Genomic DNA, 18,014 nt, shown 5'->3' with positions numbered 1-18,014 from the left:
CTGACAGCCAGGTAGCAGGTGCCACTAAGCATAATGTAATTTCTTTGTTTATGTCTTTTTAATCTGTTTATATCGCCTAATACTTTTCTGGCCTTTATCTTCATCCATCTCTCCCTGATGTCCACCAGTTCCAAATAAAGGACCCTGAGATATGTGTGTAGGAGGAAAAACCCAGGGGTCACACTAAGAAGCCAAACACGAGGAGTTAGGCATGGGTTATTCAAATGAACTGAGGCTATGCCTTGGCTTAAGACTCTTAGACTGGGCTTAGAACCCAGGTAGGAAGCCTATTTTGTTGGAAAGAGCACTAGAGATGAAAGACAGATCCTGGGTTTCTTCTCAAAAACATTACAGAATGACTATGAGGAGAGATGAACTTCACCTTATTAAGCCTCAGTTTCTTCATTCAGAAAATGGGATTAATATATGAAGTCTCAGGTTTATAGAATTGCTTTGTTGAAAGCCCCTTCTAAACCTTAAAGTTCCATATAAATGCAATTTGTTATAATTATTAACTCATTCATATCTTGTCCTGCCTGTGTTAACCCAGACAGATTAAGGTCATTTTTTCCCCCTGAGGGCCCTGAGGCTCTGTACATGTTTGTTAATGGTTCCCAAAGGCAGTATGAAATTTAATAGGAATAAAAGTTATTTATTCTCCACTTAAGTTAGAATCCTTTTTTTTCAAAAGTCCTTTATTGGTTATAATTTTTATTATGCTGTGCTCAGTAAAGGCTGTTTAATATTTCTGCATCTGTTTATGGAATTTTATGCCCCTACACATGGTCAGTTTTTGGAAAGGTGCTATGCACAGGTGGGAAACATGTATATTCCTTTCTGTTCACATTCAGGAATCACCAAGGATCTATGGTACCTACCTTTTAAAATGCTATTCATATCTTTAACTTCTTTCTTGTTTATTTTTTGTTAAATTTATTTAGGTCAAAGAGGGAATACACCGAGGGCTTCAACTATTTTAGTTTTGCTGTTTATTTCTTACTGTACTTGGATTAACTTTTAAGTATTTACATATTCCAGATACTTAGGTATGCCATTTGGTACATATATATCAAGTATATTGATATTATTTCATTGTCTGTGGTATTTTTAGGCATAATATAATTTCTGCTTATATATTTTAATCATGTCTATTTTTACTGTTGCCTTGTCTGAGATAATGATTTCTACACTTGTTTTTTTGGGTTTGCCAGAAGCATAATGAATTCTGCTTCATTTTAAATATGTATGAATATTTGTTTTAAATGTTTCTTATAAATGTAAACAAAACATCATTGGATTCTGCTTTCTGATCATTTCTTCTTTTGTTTTGTGGGTAAATTCATCCCATTCATATTCACAGTAGGATTATTGATTGTTGATTTCCTTCCATCACATCATTTTTTTCCTTTTTTGGCCACTGTTTCCTTTACAGAGCAGAGTGTAATAAAAGAGAAGGAATCTGATCAGTGCTAGTGAACTATAATTGAAATGATCTTTTATTGTTGTTGTTATTGCCCTTTTATCTCTTTTCCTTACTCAGAACTCTGGTCCGTGGTCCTGATTTTTTTTCTTTTGATCACCTACCATCCAGAGTTGATTTGTTTTGCTTATAACTATTCCCTCTAGGACTTTGCCTGCCTTCTTAAACCCTTCTTTGCCTTTTCCTGACCTTACTTCTTCCTTTGATTAGTTTATTATATTACTACATTAACTTCCCCATGTGTACACGTTTATTCATGCCTTCTTTGTCCAGTTCATGTAAGAATGAAGTTTATAGAGATGTCTTTTCCTATCTCTTCCTATGAGCTCTTCTTATACACCCCAATTGTGAGACATCATAAGTTTTATCCACTTTTCTTTTTGTTTTAGTGTTATTTCTTTTTTCTGTACCTTTTCTTTCCTCTCAAGATCATCAGGATAGAACAAAATTACTCCCAGTTCTCCCTCTGTTTTATTTAATTCCCTCTATGAGCCTCGAACACATTAGGATTTTGAAGGGATAATGGTTTATTCTACTATTAGAATATAACTAATTCATTACAGTTTAGCCTTTTCTAGTTGCTCAGATGCCTGATTACTTGTTCACTTGGGCTCATCCTTATGTTCCTAGTGGCATACTTACAACTAGAACCTGGGGCTCCTGGATATCTTTTTGTGCAGTCCTGGGATGTATGAAGCAACTTACTAATATTTCTTTTTGGATTTCAAGATCATTATTCAATCTAGTTGTTTTTGATCACTGCTGAAATATATATGAAAGAAACGTGTTCCTCTACAGCCTTTCTTGCTACCATTTTAACTAGAAGTTTCTCTAGAGTGCTTTCCAAAATGCCGTTGTTCACTTCTAGTTTTTGGAGGTTTGCCTGGGGAGGTCAGTCATCAGCTATTCTACCACAGAAAACAGGTTTGTTGAGATTAAAAAATATCATTGGAGCCTAGAAAACTTTGTTCTCTGGTTTGGCTTGGTGATGTGGTAATCATTAGGATTGAGGCACTCAATAACTGCTTCTGAAACCACTGTGTAAGAAGTAGTGGAAGGGCAGGGCTGAAGACTGGGAGCCTTAAGGAAACAAAATGAACTGGTCAGTTCTGGGACTGGGCAGAAGGCCCAAAGATAGGGGATGAAAGGCCAGTGAACCCTAGAGACTAGCTTGTAAAGAGCTGGGAAGCCTGAGGGGCTATTTTAGGGCTTAAATTACACCTACTGATTAAAACAAAAATAATTTCCAAGGAACTTGAGTGGAAAGGGAAGAGGGGGAGCTGCTTCTGGCCTTGGAGGAATGAAGTCTTAGTGCTTTCTGGGATGTTCTCCTCCCAGTAACCAACCCCCTTCAGAATCAGCTCTGGAGGGCCTCTGGGCTTTAAGCTTTGTTGTTAATTAGAGCAGCTGTAATTATGTACCCTGGAGGGAGACAGGGACTTCTGCCCTAGGGAGTTACAGGATGGGCGATACCAGGATGTAGCCCAGCCTCCTTATTTTACAAGTGAGGAAACAGAGTCTTAGACAAGTGACACTTACCCAAAAGATCCAGTGGAATCAGTCATTAAACAAATATTTTTCCCCAGGTTTAAGACGGGGTGTTGCCCAGAGATTTGCAATCTGATTTGGGAAACAAGATGCATACTTAGGAGGAAAAACATGGCCATTGTCATCAGGAAGTAGGTGGTCGGGGCTAAATTCTGGTACTAGATAGTAAAAGCTGTAGGGGTTCAGAGAAGGGATCTTAGGAGTACAGATTTAGAGCTGAAATAGAACTTAGGCCACTTAGTTCAATTCTCTTTTTTTCCCACATAAAGATACAAAGGCTCCAGAATTCACTGTGGATTAGAATGGTCAGAAAATTCTTTAAGTGGGACTTGTTCTTGTTGGACAGATTGTCAGGCTGGAGGGAGGGGAATGTTTAAGAGATGGTTGAAGAAGCTCTTGCTCAAGAAAGCTCTTATTTAAAATTGAACCCTAAGGATTCTGACTCTCGGCTCCCTACCTTCCTCAAAAGGTCCTTAGCCTCTCTTAAAAGGGGGGGGTCTTCAGAGAAAGGGAAGGTGATAGGTGTGCGTCCACAGAGCCAACGTTCTTTTGTTGTTGTTTAAGCCACATGGGACATTTTTCCAAGGTGGTTTAGCAGGAAGAGCACTGGAAATATATGAAAGTAATGCAAGATTATTGAGCAAGAAATGACCAAAGAGGAATTCAGAGAAATATAAGGTTCATATGAATTGATGTAGCAGGACATTAGCAGAACTCTATTTGTAATTATTATAATGTCAATGAAAAGAGCACTTAAAGGAAGCTAAATTGACTAATTCTAATAAGCAGTCTTGGTCCTGGGAACCAGATGATGACATATACTTCCCTTTTCTTATCATAGAAATGGGAGACTACAAGGGCAGAATGTTGCATCCAAGATCAGCTGTAGTCATTAGTATTGGATATTTTTGCTTGTGTTTTCCTGTGTTACAAGGGAGGGTTAAATTCTAGGGGGTGGGGGGCAAGTTCTTCTTTTTTTTTTTTTGCAAAATATTCATTTATTTAATTAATTCAGGATATTTTTCCACTGTTACATGATTCATGTTCTTTCCCTCTCCTCCTCCCTCCCCCCTCCCAGTGCTGATGAGCAATTCCACTGGGTTTTACATGCATCATTGCTCAAAAGCTATTTCTATCTTATTAATATTTGCAGTAGAGTGATCATTTAAAGTCAACATCCCCAATCATATCCCCATTGAACCATGTGATTGATCATATAGTTTTCTTCTGGATTTTGTAAGTGTTAAAATTAATGGTTTGGCTAAATATATGAAAATTATAAATCTTTTATTTACAAAAGAGGTGGAGTGAAAGCAGAAGAATGCAAAAGGGTAGAAAAGACATTAACCTATCTAACCAAATATTGTTCCAGTGCTTGGCTCAGCCAGGACTTGTTAAACCTTCAACCAGAATGAAACTCTCTCCAGAAGACAGAAAGGGAAAGCCAGCTATCCACTCATCCAAGTTCCAAGAGGCAGGTCAAGACAATGACATGAGCTCAAGGTGACTCCTGAGGCTGACTTTCTTCTTTGAGTCAACCTTCTTCTTGAAGAGGACTTCCTTCTTGGAGTCAACTGTCTTCTTGGAGTCCACTCCCCCAGCCTCAGAAATTCAGGGCCTTTTATAGTGGCTTCTTGTCTCCTCCCCTCTTCACAGGGACCAATTACAGTTTCCAAATAGTCTAGCACTGTCCAGGGGGCAGTGTTGTGGGAACCAGCTCACACTTTCTAGAGGGGTGAATACTCATTGAAAGAGTTCACAGTTTCTGAGGGTGTGAACTCTTCTAACTGTTTGAGTTAGAAAAAAGGGTAGAACTCTCCAAGTATCTTGCTGGTTTCTCACTTAGCACTAGGTAGGGTGTGAATTTACTAAGTAGTTTTCGAGCTCCTCCACCTAGTTCAAGCTTGTACTTAAGTTAGTGTTAACCAAAGTGTTAGCCCCAACTAGGCAAAGAGAATAAAAGATTCCCTTTCACAAGTGTGAACTCAAAGAGAACCAAGAATTCCCTTTTATAGTTTCTACTCCCATAGTTTTTTCTCTGGATATGGATAGCATTCTTTCTCATAAGTCCCTCAGAATTGTCCTGGATCCTTACATTGCTGCTAGTAGAGAAGTCCATTACATTCGATTGTACCACAGTGTATCCGTCTCTGTGTATAATGTTCTCCTGGTTCTTCTCCTTTCATTCTGCATCAATTCCTGGAAGTCGTTCCAGTTTACATGGAGTTCCTACAGTTTTTTTGCTACCACAAACAGCAGCATGGCTATAAATATTTTTGTACATGTATTTTTCCCTATTATCTCTTTGGCGTACAAACCCAGCAGTGGTATGGCTGGATCAAAGGGCAGGTAGTCTTTTAAAGCCCTTTGGGCATAGCTCCAAATTGTCTTCCAGAATGGTTGGATCGATTCACAACTCTACCAGCAGTTGTATTAGTGTTCCAATTTTGCCACATCCCTTCCAACATTTGTTACTTTTCTTTGCCGTCATATTGGCCAATCTGCTAGGTGTGAGGTGGTACCTCAGAGTTGTTTTGATTTGCATTTCTCTAATTCTGAGAGATTTTTTTCATGTACTTATTGATAATTTTGATTTCTTTGTCTGAAAACTTCATATCCATGTCTCTTGCCCATTAATAAATGGGCAATAAATTGGGGAATGGCTTAATCTTTTGTACAATTGATTTAACTCCTTATAAACTTGAGAAATTAGACCTTTGTCAGAAGTTTTTGTTATAAAGATTTTTTCCAAATTTGTTACTTCCCTTCTAATTTTGGTTGTACTGATTTTGTTTGTACAAAACCTTTTTAATTTAATGTAATCAAAATTATTCATTTTACATTTTATAATATTCTCTTTCTCTTGCTTGGTCTTAAATTATTTCCTTTCCAATAGATCTGACAGGTATATTATTCTATGTTCACCTAATTTACTTATAATTTCCTTCTTCATATTTAAGTCTTTTACTCATTCTGAATTTATCTTGGTATAGGGTGTGAGATGTTGATCTAAACCTAATCTCTCATGTACTGTTTTCTAATTTTCCCAGCAGTTTTTGTTAGTGGGTTCTTGTCCCAAAAGCTGGGATCTTTGGGCTTTATTGAACACTATCTTGCTGAGTTTATTTACTCCAAATCTATTCCATTCATTTACCCTTCTGTCTCTTAGCCAATACCATATTGTTTTGATAATCACTGCTTTATAGTACAGTTTAAGATCTATTACTGCTAGGTCTCCATCCTTCACAATTTTTTTTCATTAGTTCTCTTGATATTCTTGATCTTTTTTTTTTTTTTTAAACCCTTGACTTCTGTGTATTGGCTCCTAGGTGGAAGAGTGGTAAAGGGTGGGCAGTGGGGGTCAAGTGACTTGCCCAGGGTCACACAGCTGGGAAATGTCTGAGGTCGGATTTGAACCTAGGACCTCCTGTCTCTAGGCCTGGCTCTCAATCCACTGAGCTACCCAGCTGCCCTATTCTTGATCTTTTGTTCTTCCAAATGAACTTTGTTAGTTCATTTTTTCTAATTCAATAAAAAAGTTTCTTTGTAGTTTGATAGATGTGGCACTGAATAAGTAAATTAATTTGGGTAGAATTGTCATTTTTATTATATTAGTTCATTGGGGTAGGCTCTTTTTGTGTAAAATAGATTAAGAATGGAGAGTAATATCCAGACTGATATAAAAAAGAAAAGGCCTCAATGACGCTTTTAAAATATAAAAACATTTTTTTAAACCCTTCCCTTCTTTTTTTAAAAATTAAATTAAATTATGTTTTTTAATTTATTTTTTTATTGATTACTCAAGAAAAATTTTCTATGGTTACATGATTCATGTTCTTTCCCTCCCCTCCTCGCACCCCTCTCCTGTAGCCAATACTCAATTCCACTGGGTTTTACATGTGCCATTGATCAAGACCTATTTCTCATATTATTGATATTTGCACTAGGGTGATCATTTAGAGTCTACATCTCCAATCATATCCCTACTGAATCCCTTCCCTTCTGTCTTAGAATCAATTCTATGTATTGGCTCCAAGGCAGAAGAATGGTAAGGGCTAGGAAATGAACGTTAAGTGATTTGCCTAGGGTCACACAGCTAGGAAGTGTCTTGAGTTCAGACTGAATCCAAGACTTCCTGCCTCTAAGCCTGACTCAAATTCACTGAGCCACCTAGCTGTTCCCAAAACAAAAGTTTTTAAGTAGATGTAGACATAGAAGATTTGGGTTTAGGTCATACTTACTGACTGTGTGACCACAGGCAAGTCACTTAATTTTGTCGAGACTCAGTTTTCTCATCTCTAAAATGGGGGAAATTATGCTGTCAAACTTATAGAAACGATTGCATTTTTATTTATTGTGTTAAACTATTTCCCATTTATCTTTTAGTCTGGCTGGGAAACCACATGTGTTTGAGGCCTCTGTTTTAAATGATTATTGTGAGGAAAGCACTTTGTAAACTTAAAAGTGCTACATAAATGTGACTTTAAGTTCTCTTCATCTTATAAGGCCTTAGCTCCATCCCTTCCTCCTCTGGTAAACCTTGGACCATCCTAGCCAGCCCACAGTGTAACCTCCTCTAAACCAATAGAACATTTCCTGTTTATACCATTTATTTGGCTCTTACCACACAAGACTTTGTGGCATGTTTTGTTTTGACTTTTATTTAGTTTGAATACTTCCTTTGTGTTTATGATACTGAGTAGCCCCTTCTCATTACACCTCAGTGTCCTCATCTGTAAAAGGAGGGGATTAGATTAGATGGTTTGTCAGGTCCCTTTTCTTGTTCGATCTTGTGATCCTACAATCTATGCCTTGTTTCCCCACCAACTAAACTCTGAGTACCTTGTGGGTAGGAGTCCCATATTATACTCTTTGGCTGTCAGGAAGAACTTGGCATCCTGTTCCACTATGTATGCTTGTCAAGAAGGTAATTGATGCATGTGTATTTACTCTTATATGTTCGGACCTCAACTTTCTCCACTCTCACCTCTCACATCCAATCTTTTTTTTTTCTTTTCTCCAAAATACAGTATATATTTTTTTCAGTTCTGAATTCTTTCCCTTCCTCTTCCTTCACTCAACAAGAAGGCAAGAAAAACAAAACCCATTACAAACATGTATAGACTTTCAATGTCCATATTATCCATATTCTAAGGTAGGGGGAAGCCATAAAACATAGGAGAAAATGTTTCAGTCTGATCTGATCAATCTATCAGCTCTCTATCTGGAGGTGGATTTTTAGTTTTTTTTTTTTTTTTAGTTTTTGTTTTTGGAGAGTTCAATTATTTATTTGCTATGTTACGAGAGATACTTAGTCAAAAGGATAGATGTTTTGTCATGAGTCTCTTGGAATTGTAGTTGGTCATTGTGTTGATTATCTTTACAAAAATATTGTTGTTAATGTAAAAAATTATGTTCCTGGTGTTCTGTTCACATTACATCAGTTCATAGTGGTCTTCCCAGATTTTTCTGGAACCATCCCCTTCATCATTTCTTACAGCATAATAGTATTTCATCACTTTTACATACCAGAACCTTTTCAGCTATTTCTGAAGTGATAAGCATCTTCTCAGTTTCCAGTTCTTTGCTACCTCTAAAATCTGCCTTAAACATTTGTATACATATGGTTCCTTTTTCTTTTTCTTTGATCTCTGTGTGCATTGGTATACCTATTTTCCCACATCCCCTCCAGCATTTGTCATTTTCCATTTTTGTCATTTTAGCTAATCTGATGGGTGTGAGGTGGTACCACAGATTTGTTTTAATTTGCATTTCCTCTTAGTGATTAAGAGCATTCTTTTTATTATGGCTATTGATGATTCTAGTACTTCTTATTCTTTCTGGAGTCTTGTGTACATACTGCTTGAGAATGTCTAGAAGAGTGTCCTTTCCCTGGCTCCATCAGCCCAAAAGGAGAAATTATCCTGGAGCCAAAATAGAGAAAATAGAAGAAGGAAAGCCTAACTGGGAAACAATATGGAAAAAATAGTTAGACTTGAAATTATATCATTTGAAATTCATTCCTTTGGGTCCTAAAAACTTTTAATCCCCTTGAAAAAATATCAGTTCCTTATTTAGTTATCAATAATGGCTCACTTTTACATAGACTAAATAGTTTTCTTCACTATATGTATTTCCAAGTGACAGGCAGGACAAATATTTTTAGCTTCTTTTTGTAAATAGCCACATAGCTAGGAAGTGGCAAAGGAGAAATGGAAACCTGGGTAGAGAAGAAAGAATGTTGAGGGAGAAATCACAGAGCTTCAAATTCTGAGGTGGAATGGGGCTCAGGCCATCTAGTTTAAGCTGTTCCTGAAAAAGAATCTTTCCCGTAACATCTCAGACAAAAGTGTAGCAACAGACCTCCAGTGACGGGGAACTCACTATTTCTCAAGAGGACCCATTCCACTTTCTAGAACTCAAATTGCTAATCAGTTGTTTTTTTCTAACATTGAGCCAAAGTCTGACCTTGCCATTAATAGCCATTGCTGGATACTAAACAAAACACGTCTAATTTCTTCTCTTCCATGGGATAATCAAGTAAATCACCAAACATTAATTAAGCACCTTGCTCTGTTCAAGCCACTTTGCTAATGATGGGAATACAAAGGCAGGCAAAAACAGTCCTTGCTCCCGGAGTTTATGGCTTAATGGGGGAGACAACCTAGAGACAAGAAAGAGAACAGGATCTTTGGCCATGGAGAGCTTCCTGTCCATTAAATATTAAATATTCTCCATAAAATCTAGAGTGCATATGAAACTATAGCTGACCTTCTTTTAAGAAGCAGTAAAATATGGTAAATAGAGCTTTATCTTCTCTGTTTTCACTTAGGAAATGCTAGGGGGCACAGCGGATGGAGTGCTGGACTAGGGAAATAGGAACAAATGAGTTTGAATTCTGCCTGGCAAAATTACTAGCAGGGGGACCATGGTCAAGTTACTTTGGCTCTCTCTGAATTTTCTCATCTGGAAAGTAAGGATTGTAGTATTTGCTGAAATCCCAGGGTGCCGTGAGGCTCAAATCGTATACTGGCTGTAAAGGACTTTGCATCTATGAGTATCACAATAAATTCTGAGAGGGGGTGGTCTTGGCTTAAAGTTCACAACATTTCCATTCCAGGAACAAGTTTTCCTGTTTATGGGTGAGAATCAGATCAAGAATAATTTCTCTCATTTCTCTACCTTTAAAAAATAACAATAAACCCTTACCTTCTGTCTTAGGATCAATATTTAAATATTGAGTCTAAGGCAGAAAAAGGGGGGTAAGGGCTAGGCAGTTGTGGTTAAATGACTTGCCCAGGGTCACATAGCTACAAGATCTCCTGTCCCTTTATCCACTTTGCTACCTAGTTGCCTGCTATCTATCTACCTTTTGATGAATTAATTTATTACAGAGGGAAATCAAGACTTCACCTTCTCTGATTTTGAAAAAGAAAACACACAGCTTTAGGTAAGCCAAGTGTCTCATATTAAATATCCCTCCCCAGAACTTAATTTCCTTATGGAGATATGAGAGGCTTGAGGGCAGAGACTATGTCTTTGTCCTCCTTTGCATTTTTAGCACTTAGCATAGTGCCTGGTATATAGTAATCATATAATAATAATTGCTTGTTGGCTGACTGACTAAACCACCTTGGCTTCCTGGAAGCCCTCATTAGAGAGACTGACATTCAATAGGAAATAAATGCTGAACTGGTAATCAGGAGGCTTTGGCTGTATTTCTGACTCATTTTTATCTTTTATTATTTATTTTAAAATCCTTACCTTCTGTTTTAGAGTCGATACTAAGTCTTGGTTCCAAGGCAGAAGAGCCATAAGAGTTAAGTAAGAGCAGTGAGGGTCAAGTATTTGCATCATACCCAGCAAATGGACAATCTTGTCTTAGTTTGAAGATTTTCAGCTAGGAAGACTCACCATCTTTAGAGGTAGCCCATTCCAACTTTTAGATAGTTCTACTTTTTAGGAAATTGCCCCTTGTATTAAACCTTGCCTTTTAGCAACTTCTACCCATAGTTTTGTCCACTGGAGCCAAGCAGAGCAATTCTAAGTAAATCTTTAAAATCCCAAATATGGTTCTGATGTCCTTATTAAGTCTTCTATTCCCCCAGACGAAATCTCCTCAGTTCCTTTAGCTCTTCCTCATAAGGCATGAATCTGAGGCCCCTCACTGTGCTTGTTGCCTTCCTGTAGACCTGATTGAGTTTATCAATATCCTTTCTAAAATGGGCTCAGAATGTGTGAACAAGACATTCCAGAAGTGGCCTGACTATAGCAGAATGCAGAGGAAGGGAGCCGAGCCTGCTTTTCCTGGACATGAGAATTCTGTCAGTGCAGTCCAAGATTTCTTTAGATTTTTTTTTAGCTTACCGTATCACATAGTTAGGGGGATTTTTGTTAACTCATTGCATGATTACTTAGTTTTTTTTTCCTAAAAAGTTTGAATTAGTTTACATTTCTACAGTCAAGCCAATGTCGAATTTTGATGACTTTTTGTTATCTTTGTCAAATTAGTGGAATTCTGCTGGTATATCTGAGTTTATTTGTATTTCCTTGATGATTAGATATTTTAAACATTTTTTTCTCGTGGTTGTAAATTCACGTTTCATAGGATCATTGATTTAGAGCTTAAAGGGACCCTAAAAGGCCCCTTCAGTTTACAGATGAGGAAACTGAAGAACGGAGGTTGGAATGACTTACCCAAGATCACAAAGGTAATATGTAGTAATAAGTAGCTAAACCAGTTTCAAAACCAGGTCCTTTTCCAAGCCTGCATTCTTTCCACTCTACCACATTGGCTTTTTGTTCTCCTTCCACTTTTCCCTGTGGAGTTCTGGATTCATGGACTCTGGAGTTAGAATAGGTGCTGTATCCCTTACTGATCTCTTTCCATCTTCCTCTTAGAGGTGATTTTTATATGGACAAAGACCACAGTTATCAAAGTCAAGGGAAGCTGGTTAGGCCACTTCCTTTCCACTCCTTTCTTCAAAAAAAAAAAAACCAAAAAATCAAAAAAACCAAAACTCCTTTCTGGCCAAATGGACTGTGGTCTCCAGTAGAGGTTGGGGGAGACAGATGCCTTTGGGTATGGGGAATATGGGCCCATATTTCAGGAGGGGTGATGGGAAGGGAAAAAGGAAAGGAGAAACTTGGGAAGTACTGCTATTTTTTGCCTTTTCTGGTGGGGAGAGAACAGCAGTGGTAGTTTAGTTTACCTAGACTGGATGAATTGCCTACCCCACTAGAGATGAGGCTGTGGGACTCTGGGGAATCCCCTTTTCCCCCAACCCCACCTCTCTGGGTGGTGTTTCCTTCCTGTGAAGTTGAGGCCCTCCTTTTGGCTTCCTTGAGTTTATTGGTCTGAGCATTGGGGTCATCAAAGGCTATTCTGTTTCTGTTCAGATTCCAGAGAGGCAGCCTGGGAGAGTAGCGATCAATGATGAGGCTGGAGGACCTGCACTCTAGTCTTAATTCTGTCATTAATTGGGGCACCTTGGGCATATCCCTTTGACCTCTTTGGAGACCTCAGTTTCCTTAAATGTGAAATGAGGGGCCAGGACCAGATGGTCTTTAAGGTTCCTTTCAGTTCCATCAGCCTTATGTGTCTCTTGGGAAGGCAGAGGCTGGCTGGGAGAAGCAAGACCCATTGTTCTCCACTTTTAGCACCAGCTTTCTTCCCCAAGTGGGTGGGGCAGGACAAATCCTGGTCAAGGTTGCCCAGATTCTATCTTTTGTTTTTTGGTTTTGTAAAATCATTCTCTTCTATGATGAGAGGGGTTTTGTTGTTTTGTTTTGTTTTGTTTTTCAAAGTCATTAGGAAGATCTACTACTTAATACCCTAATAAAGGACCCTTGATAAAGTAGGTCCCGGGGGATTCCTGTTTCCTCATCTGTAAAATGAGAAAGGGAATAGAGGACTTCTAAAGTCCTTTAAAAATAATTTTACATTTTTAATATTTATTTTTATTGTATTTTATTGATCATATTTATATTTGTTTTATATTTTATTATTGTATTATTCATTTAAGAATTTATTTTCTTTTCCTCTCGGCATTACCTTCCAATTTGAAAGGAAATAAGGAAAACTTTTGTAACAAACATGCATAATCAAGCAAAACAAATTCTCACATTGTGTCCAAATATGTTAAGTCTCATTCTTTTATCCTGTGTCCAACACCTCACTGTCAGGAAGTGGGTAACCACAGTCTAGGCCCTTTCTAGGTCCTTTCTCTGTCTCAGCTGATGATAATAAGTGGATGAGAAAGGTACATGGTACAAAGTGCCAGGATATAGACATTCTGAAGATGGAGTGAGCACTTAACAGCTTTGGGGATGATTAGGGGAAGGAAGGTGGCATTTGAGGTGGGATGGATTTAGGATTTCTGTGAGGGAGATTGTGGTGGGAAATACCTTTCAGATATAGAGAAAACACTTAGATAGAGATGCAGAGGTGCTTATGGAACTGTTGGACTGGTTAGTAGGAGCCTAGACTATCTGTAGCAATCGTATCTGTATGTAGGAATTGGAAGTGCTTGTATGGATGGCCTTATGTAATGGAAATTCCTTGAAGGCAAAGAATATTTTTGTCTGTCTTTGTATCTCCAGCACTTAGCACAGTGCTTGGCATATAGTAATTGCTTAATAAATGTTTCTTGAATTGTAGAAAGCCTTGAATGCTTAGTTAATGGCTGATGAAAGGAGAGATTTGGACTCTCACTAGTGGGCGATGGGTACCATTATTATGAATGGCAACAGTAGTAACAACACACAGAAGCACTTTGGAAACAGTAAACACTATATGTGTGTATGTGTATATTACATATACATATATAGGTGTATGTATATATACATATATATGCATGTATGTATATATATGTAAATAAGAGGCATCTAGGTGGTACAGTGGATAGATTACTGGGCCTAGGGTCAAGAAGATCCGGATTCAAAGCTGGTCTTTTTTCCTAGCTGTGTGACTCTCAGTAAGTCACTTAACCTTGTTGCCTCAGTTTCCTCATCTGTAAAATGGAGAAGGAAAGGGTAAACCACTTCAGTATCTTTGCCAAGAAAACCCTAGATGGGGTCATGAAGAGTCAGATATGACCAAAAAGGCTGAAGAATAGCATATATGTATATGTATATGTTTATGTATATGTATGTACACATAAGTATATGCACACACATCTATAACACTATACATACAAGTATGTACACCCAAATATATAGTACCCTGGGACCTATAGTGTATGTTTCCCGAGTGTTTTCCCTTGCATAGTAGCCCTCTGAAGCAGTTTGTACAAGAAGTAACCCCCTTCATTCTTACACATGAGGTTAGGGCAGTGATTTGCTCGGGGCCACACACAGCTGGGAAGTGCCCGAGTCCCCGAGCAGAGGGAGCAAGAGAATCCGGGCTGTGATGGAGTGGAATTTCTGTGGCAGAGTGAAGGATGAATGAGGGAAGGAAAGAAGAGAGACAGACAAGTTAGGCCATCGCAGTCGCCTAGGAGAGGCGTGATAAGGGCCTGAGATGTGTCAGGGAAAGGAGAAAGGAGGCTCACAGATGTGGGAGAGAGATTACGTCGGATGTCTGATAGGATGGGGCAACCAAAAAAGTATTTGGACACAGAGGGTTGAATGTTGGGGCGTAAGTCAAGCATGACGCCCTCTGCGGTTCTGGGGAGAGCCTGTGTGATGAGCAGGTTGGTGATGCCATCGGCAGAAACAGGGAAGTCAGGTTTTGGGAAGAGGAAGAGAAGCAGTTTGGGATGTGCCCGCCTTCTCTGGGGGTTGTCCCCATGGCAGAGCTCATTGTTCCTCCTCCCTCAGCACTTTATACACCCCGTGCTTTTGGCATTGTTCTTTCCTGGATTCCTGCCTCTCTCACTGCCTCTGCTAGACTGTGAACTCAGGATCCCAGTGTCAGAATTTAGAAGGAACCCCAGAGGCTTTCTAGTCTAGCCCATTGCTGAGCGAGGATCTCCCGTCTCCATCCTATCCAGCAAGTGGTAATTCAGCTTTGCTCTCTAAGGGCAGAATCGGCTTCCTAAGTTTTTGCTGAGAGGTTGACCCAGTACTTTGGTGCCAGGGTTGTCAACTCAAGGATAAACTACTGTATGCTAATGTGCCTTTAGGGTAATTTTCATTTCAACCCAAAAGATGATTCTCTAGTGGCAGAATTTTATGTATTTATGGCAGCTGGGTGGGGAAAGAGATTTTGTGTGTGTGTGTGTGTGTGTGAGAGAGAGAGAGAGACGACTTCTCCATGCCTCTCAAATGACATGTAAATTAATGTAAACCTGCCTTTGTTTATGTAAGTTATAAATGACTGCATAGTTCCATCTTTGGAGTTCATGAGACTTGTTTGTACTGACAATCTGCCAAGGAGCCTCTAGAATCTCAGAAATCTCCATTTCTCTCCTCAGGTAAATTATGTCAGCAGAACCTCCCAAACCACCGAAGGCCCCCACCCATCCAGCCTCTCTCCGACTACCTGATGGTGCCCGGGAAAGGAACCGTTCACCATCTCCTATGAGAGGGTACCTCATCCCCAGCCCTTTGCCAACCCGACGGACTAGGACCTTTTCAGCGTGAGTACCGAGAAAAAAAGAAGGGTGGGTGTAAAGGCTGGAGACTCCTCTTATAGAAAAGGCCAATTGGCTGAGGGCAAAATGACCAACGTGATGTGCTGCCCTGGGACTTTAGAGTCAGCACATTAAAAACATGAAGGTATTATGTTGCTTCTCCTCTGTGAGGTGGGATGAGAAAAGAGGTATTGACAAGTCATCAGGCGACTCAGTTCTAACTTGGCTCCAGCCCTCACTAGATGTATAATCTTCATTAATTCAACACCCCTTTGGGCCTCTGATTTCCTCATATGTAAAATGGTGTTAAAAATGCCTACCTTGCTCACTCCACAGAGTGGCTACCAGATGTTTGCTGTGCAAACACAGAGGATAATTCTTGTTAAAGCCCAGTGTTTTGTTGTGCTTTCTAAGCCTGGATTAGTTAGGAGGTGGTGGTGGTGGTGGTGGTGGTTTGGGGGAGGAGTGCATTGAGTGTGATCACAAAATGTCAGTGCTGGAAAAGAACTTCATTATATTTTAAACTTTTCATTTTTTTCTATTCTAAAATTTTAAATCTTTCTAATTTTTTTTTTCAAAAGCCTTTCTTTTCTCTCCCTCCCATTTCCCTCACTGTACAATATAAAAAAGAAAACGAAAGCTCTAACAACATACCCTATTCAGTCAAAACAAATTCTCCAACTGGCTGTGCTCAAAATTGTCTGTCTCCTGCCTTTTAAGTAACTCGTCTTTCTTCTATGGTCCTCTGGAGTTCTGGTTTGTCATTGCTTTGGGCAGAGTTCTAAAATTGTTTAAAGTTGTTTTTCTTGATAGTGTTCTTGTCCTTGTAGAATGACCTGGTTGTACTCCCTTCACTCTGTATCATTTCTTAGAGGTTTTTTCAGTTGCCTCTGAAGCTGTCTATTTGGAAGGGAACTTTATAGACATCTAGTTTGATACTTTTATTTTATAGATCAAGAATCGATACCCTGAGATTAATTCACTTGCACAAGGTCACCCAGGATCAGACTTAGGGCTAGAAACTAGCTCTTCCAACATCACAAGTAGTCAGTTGTGCTTTTCAACAACAGGGTAGAATCCCTGCTTTCTAGGCACACGACCCCCAGGAATTGGGTGGGTGGGTCCAGTTCTCTAAGGAGAGCCTTTATCCACACAGTTTATGTTATAATGTCTCCAGAGAGAACCCAGGCCCTGGTAGTTAGTATGCCCTGGCAAGAGAGTACCTGAAGTTAATCTGATCCCTTTCCCTCGTAGAACTGTGGTGTCTGGGTCCAGTGGGAACAAGAGGCTGTTGCAATCACATCATTCTCTCTGTGCCCTCATTCAGGACTGTTCGAGCATCTGAGGGACCCATCTACAAGGGGGTCTGTAAGTGCTTTTGCCGTTCCAAGGGGCATGGCTTCATTACACCAGCAGATGGTGGCCCTGACATCTTCCTTCATATCTCTGAGTAAGTAAGTGGCCAGGAGGTAGATGTGAGATGTGGGCAGCCAAGCATGTGTATATATGGTGGTTAGCGGGGGAAAGGAAGGGGTTGGGGAGAGGAGAGAAGAGTTTATGTTGTCTCAGTGAGTATTTGGGCTTTATCCTGAATCAGGGATTTGACAGACCAAAGTGGTACGGCACATGGTAAATGGGCATGTGTGAACAAGGCCCACCAGGAGATGTATTTTTTTCTTAAAGGTAGTTAAAGGAGGGTTGGGTGGTGTGGGATACACGGAAGGGAGTTTGAGAGAAGAGCAAAGTGGAGGGCAGAGAATGCAATGTTAAATTCTCATTGCAAGTGTACTTGAGGAAGGTGAGAGGGAGGCTCCCACCAGGCAATGGGCATGAGGGAATTCCCAGAAACACCTTCCCACCTCTCTCCCATTCTCTGTAATTACAGAGGGGCTTTGTATCTTCATCCTAAAGAAAAAAGAGGGACTACCCATATCCTGCAAGGACTGGTTCTAAGCCGAGCACTTGGATTCCTTTCTGTAGAAGGGAAGATGCCTTGCAGTTAGATTACACCAAAACCAGGGTATTTGTAGCCATTTTTTTCTTTTGGATCAGACCTGAGATTTCGCTGGCATGGTGAAATGCCTCTACCTCTGTCAGTCTGTACTTGCTCAACAACTTGTTTTAGGTAGCTACCTGCGGCTAGGAGACTGACTTGCCGAGGGTCACACAGCCTTTTGATATTAGAAGCAAGACTTGGAACTCAGGTCTTCCTGGCTCTGTCCAACTTTCCCTTCTTGACTTTATTGCCTCTCCTAGTCATACATGTACACACCTATGTAGATAATCACATTCCATGTAATGGGAGAAGGTCCTGCAGATGAACTCTGCTTCATGGATTAGTCATGATCCAGAAAAAACATTGGGTTTTTTTTTGTTCAGGTTCTGCTCTCTAGTGCATAAGGAGAACTCGG

The 18,014-nt window shown here is 39.5% G+C and overlaps 1 protein-coding gene across 2 annotated transcripts in view; it reads left to right on the top strand.

The window, feature by feature from the left end:
• CARHSP1 (calcium regulated heat stable protein 1) overlaps positions 1-18,014 on the top strand; it is a 28,083-nt gene that overhangs the window by 8,004 nt on the left and 2,065 nt on the right. For both annotated transcript variants that reach the window (XM_044659035.1, XM_044659034.1), the window contains exons 2-3: positions 15,445-15,609; positions 16,931-17,053. In XM_044659035.1, coding sequence (XP_044514970.1) covers positions 15,452-15,609; positions 16,931-17,053 — 281 coding nt within the window. In that variant the 5' untranslated portion in view covers positions 15,445-15,451. The remainder of the gene's footprint in view (positions 1-15,444; positions 15,610-16,930; positions 17,054-18,014) is intronic.

This window comes from Gracilinanus agilis, chromosome 1 (genome assembly GCF_016433145.1).
Source record: "Gracilinanus agilis isolate LMUSP501 chromosome 1, AgileGrace, whole genome shotgun sequence".
NCBI lineage: Eukaryota > Metazoa > Chordata > Mammalia > Didelphimorphia > Didelphidae > Gracilinanus > Gracilinanus agilis.
The sequence above is the reverse complement of the archived record's forward strand: the minus strand, read 5'-3'. Positions and strand labels throughout refer to the sequence as shown.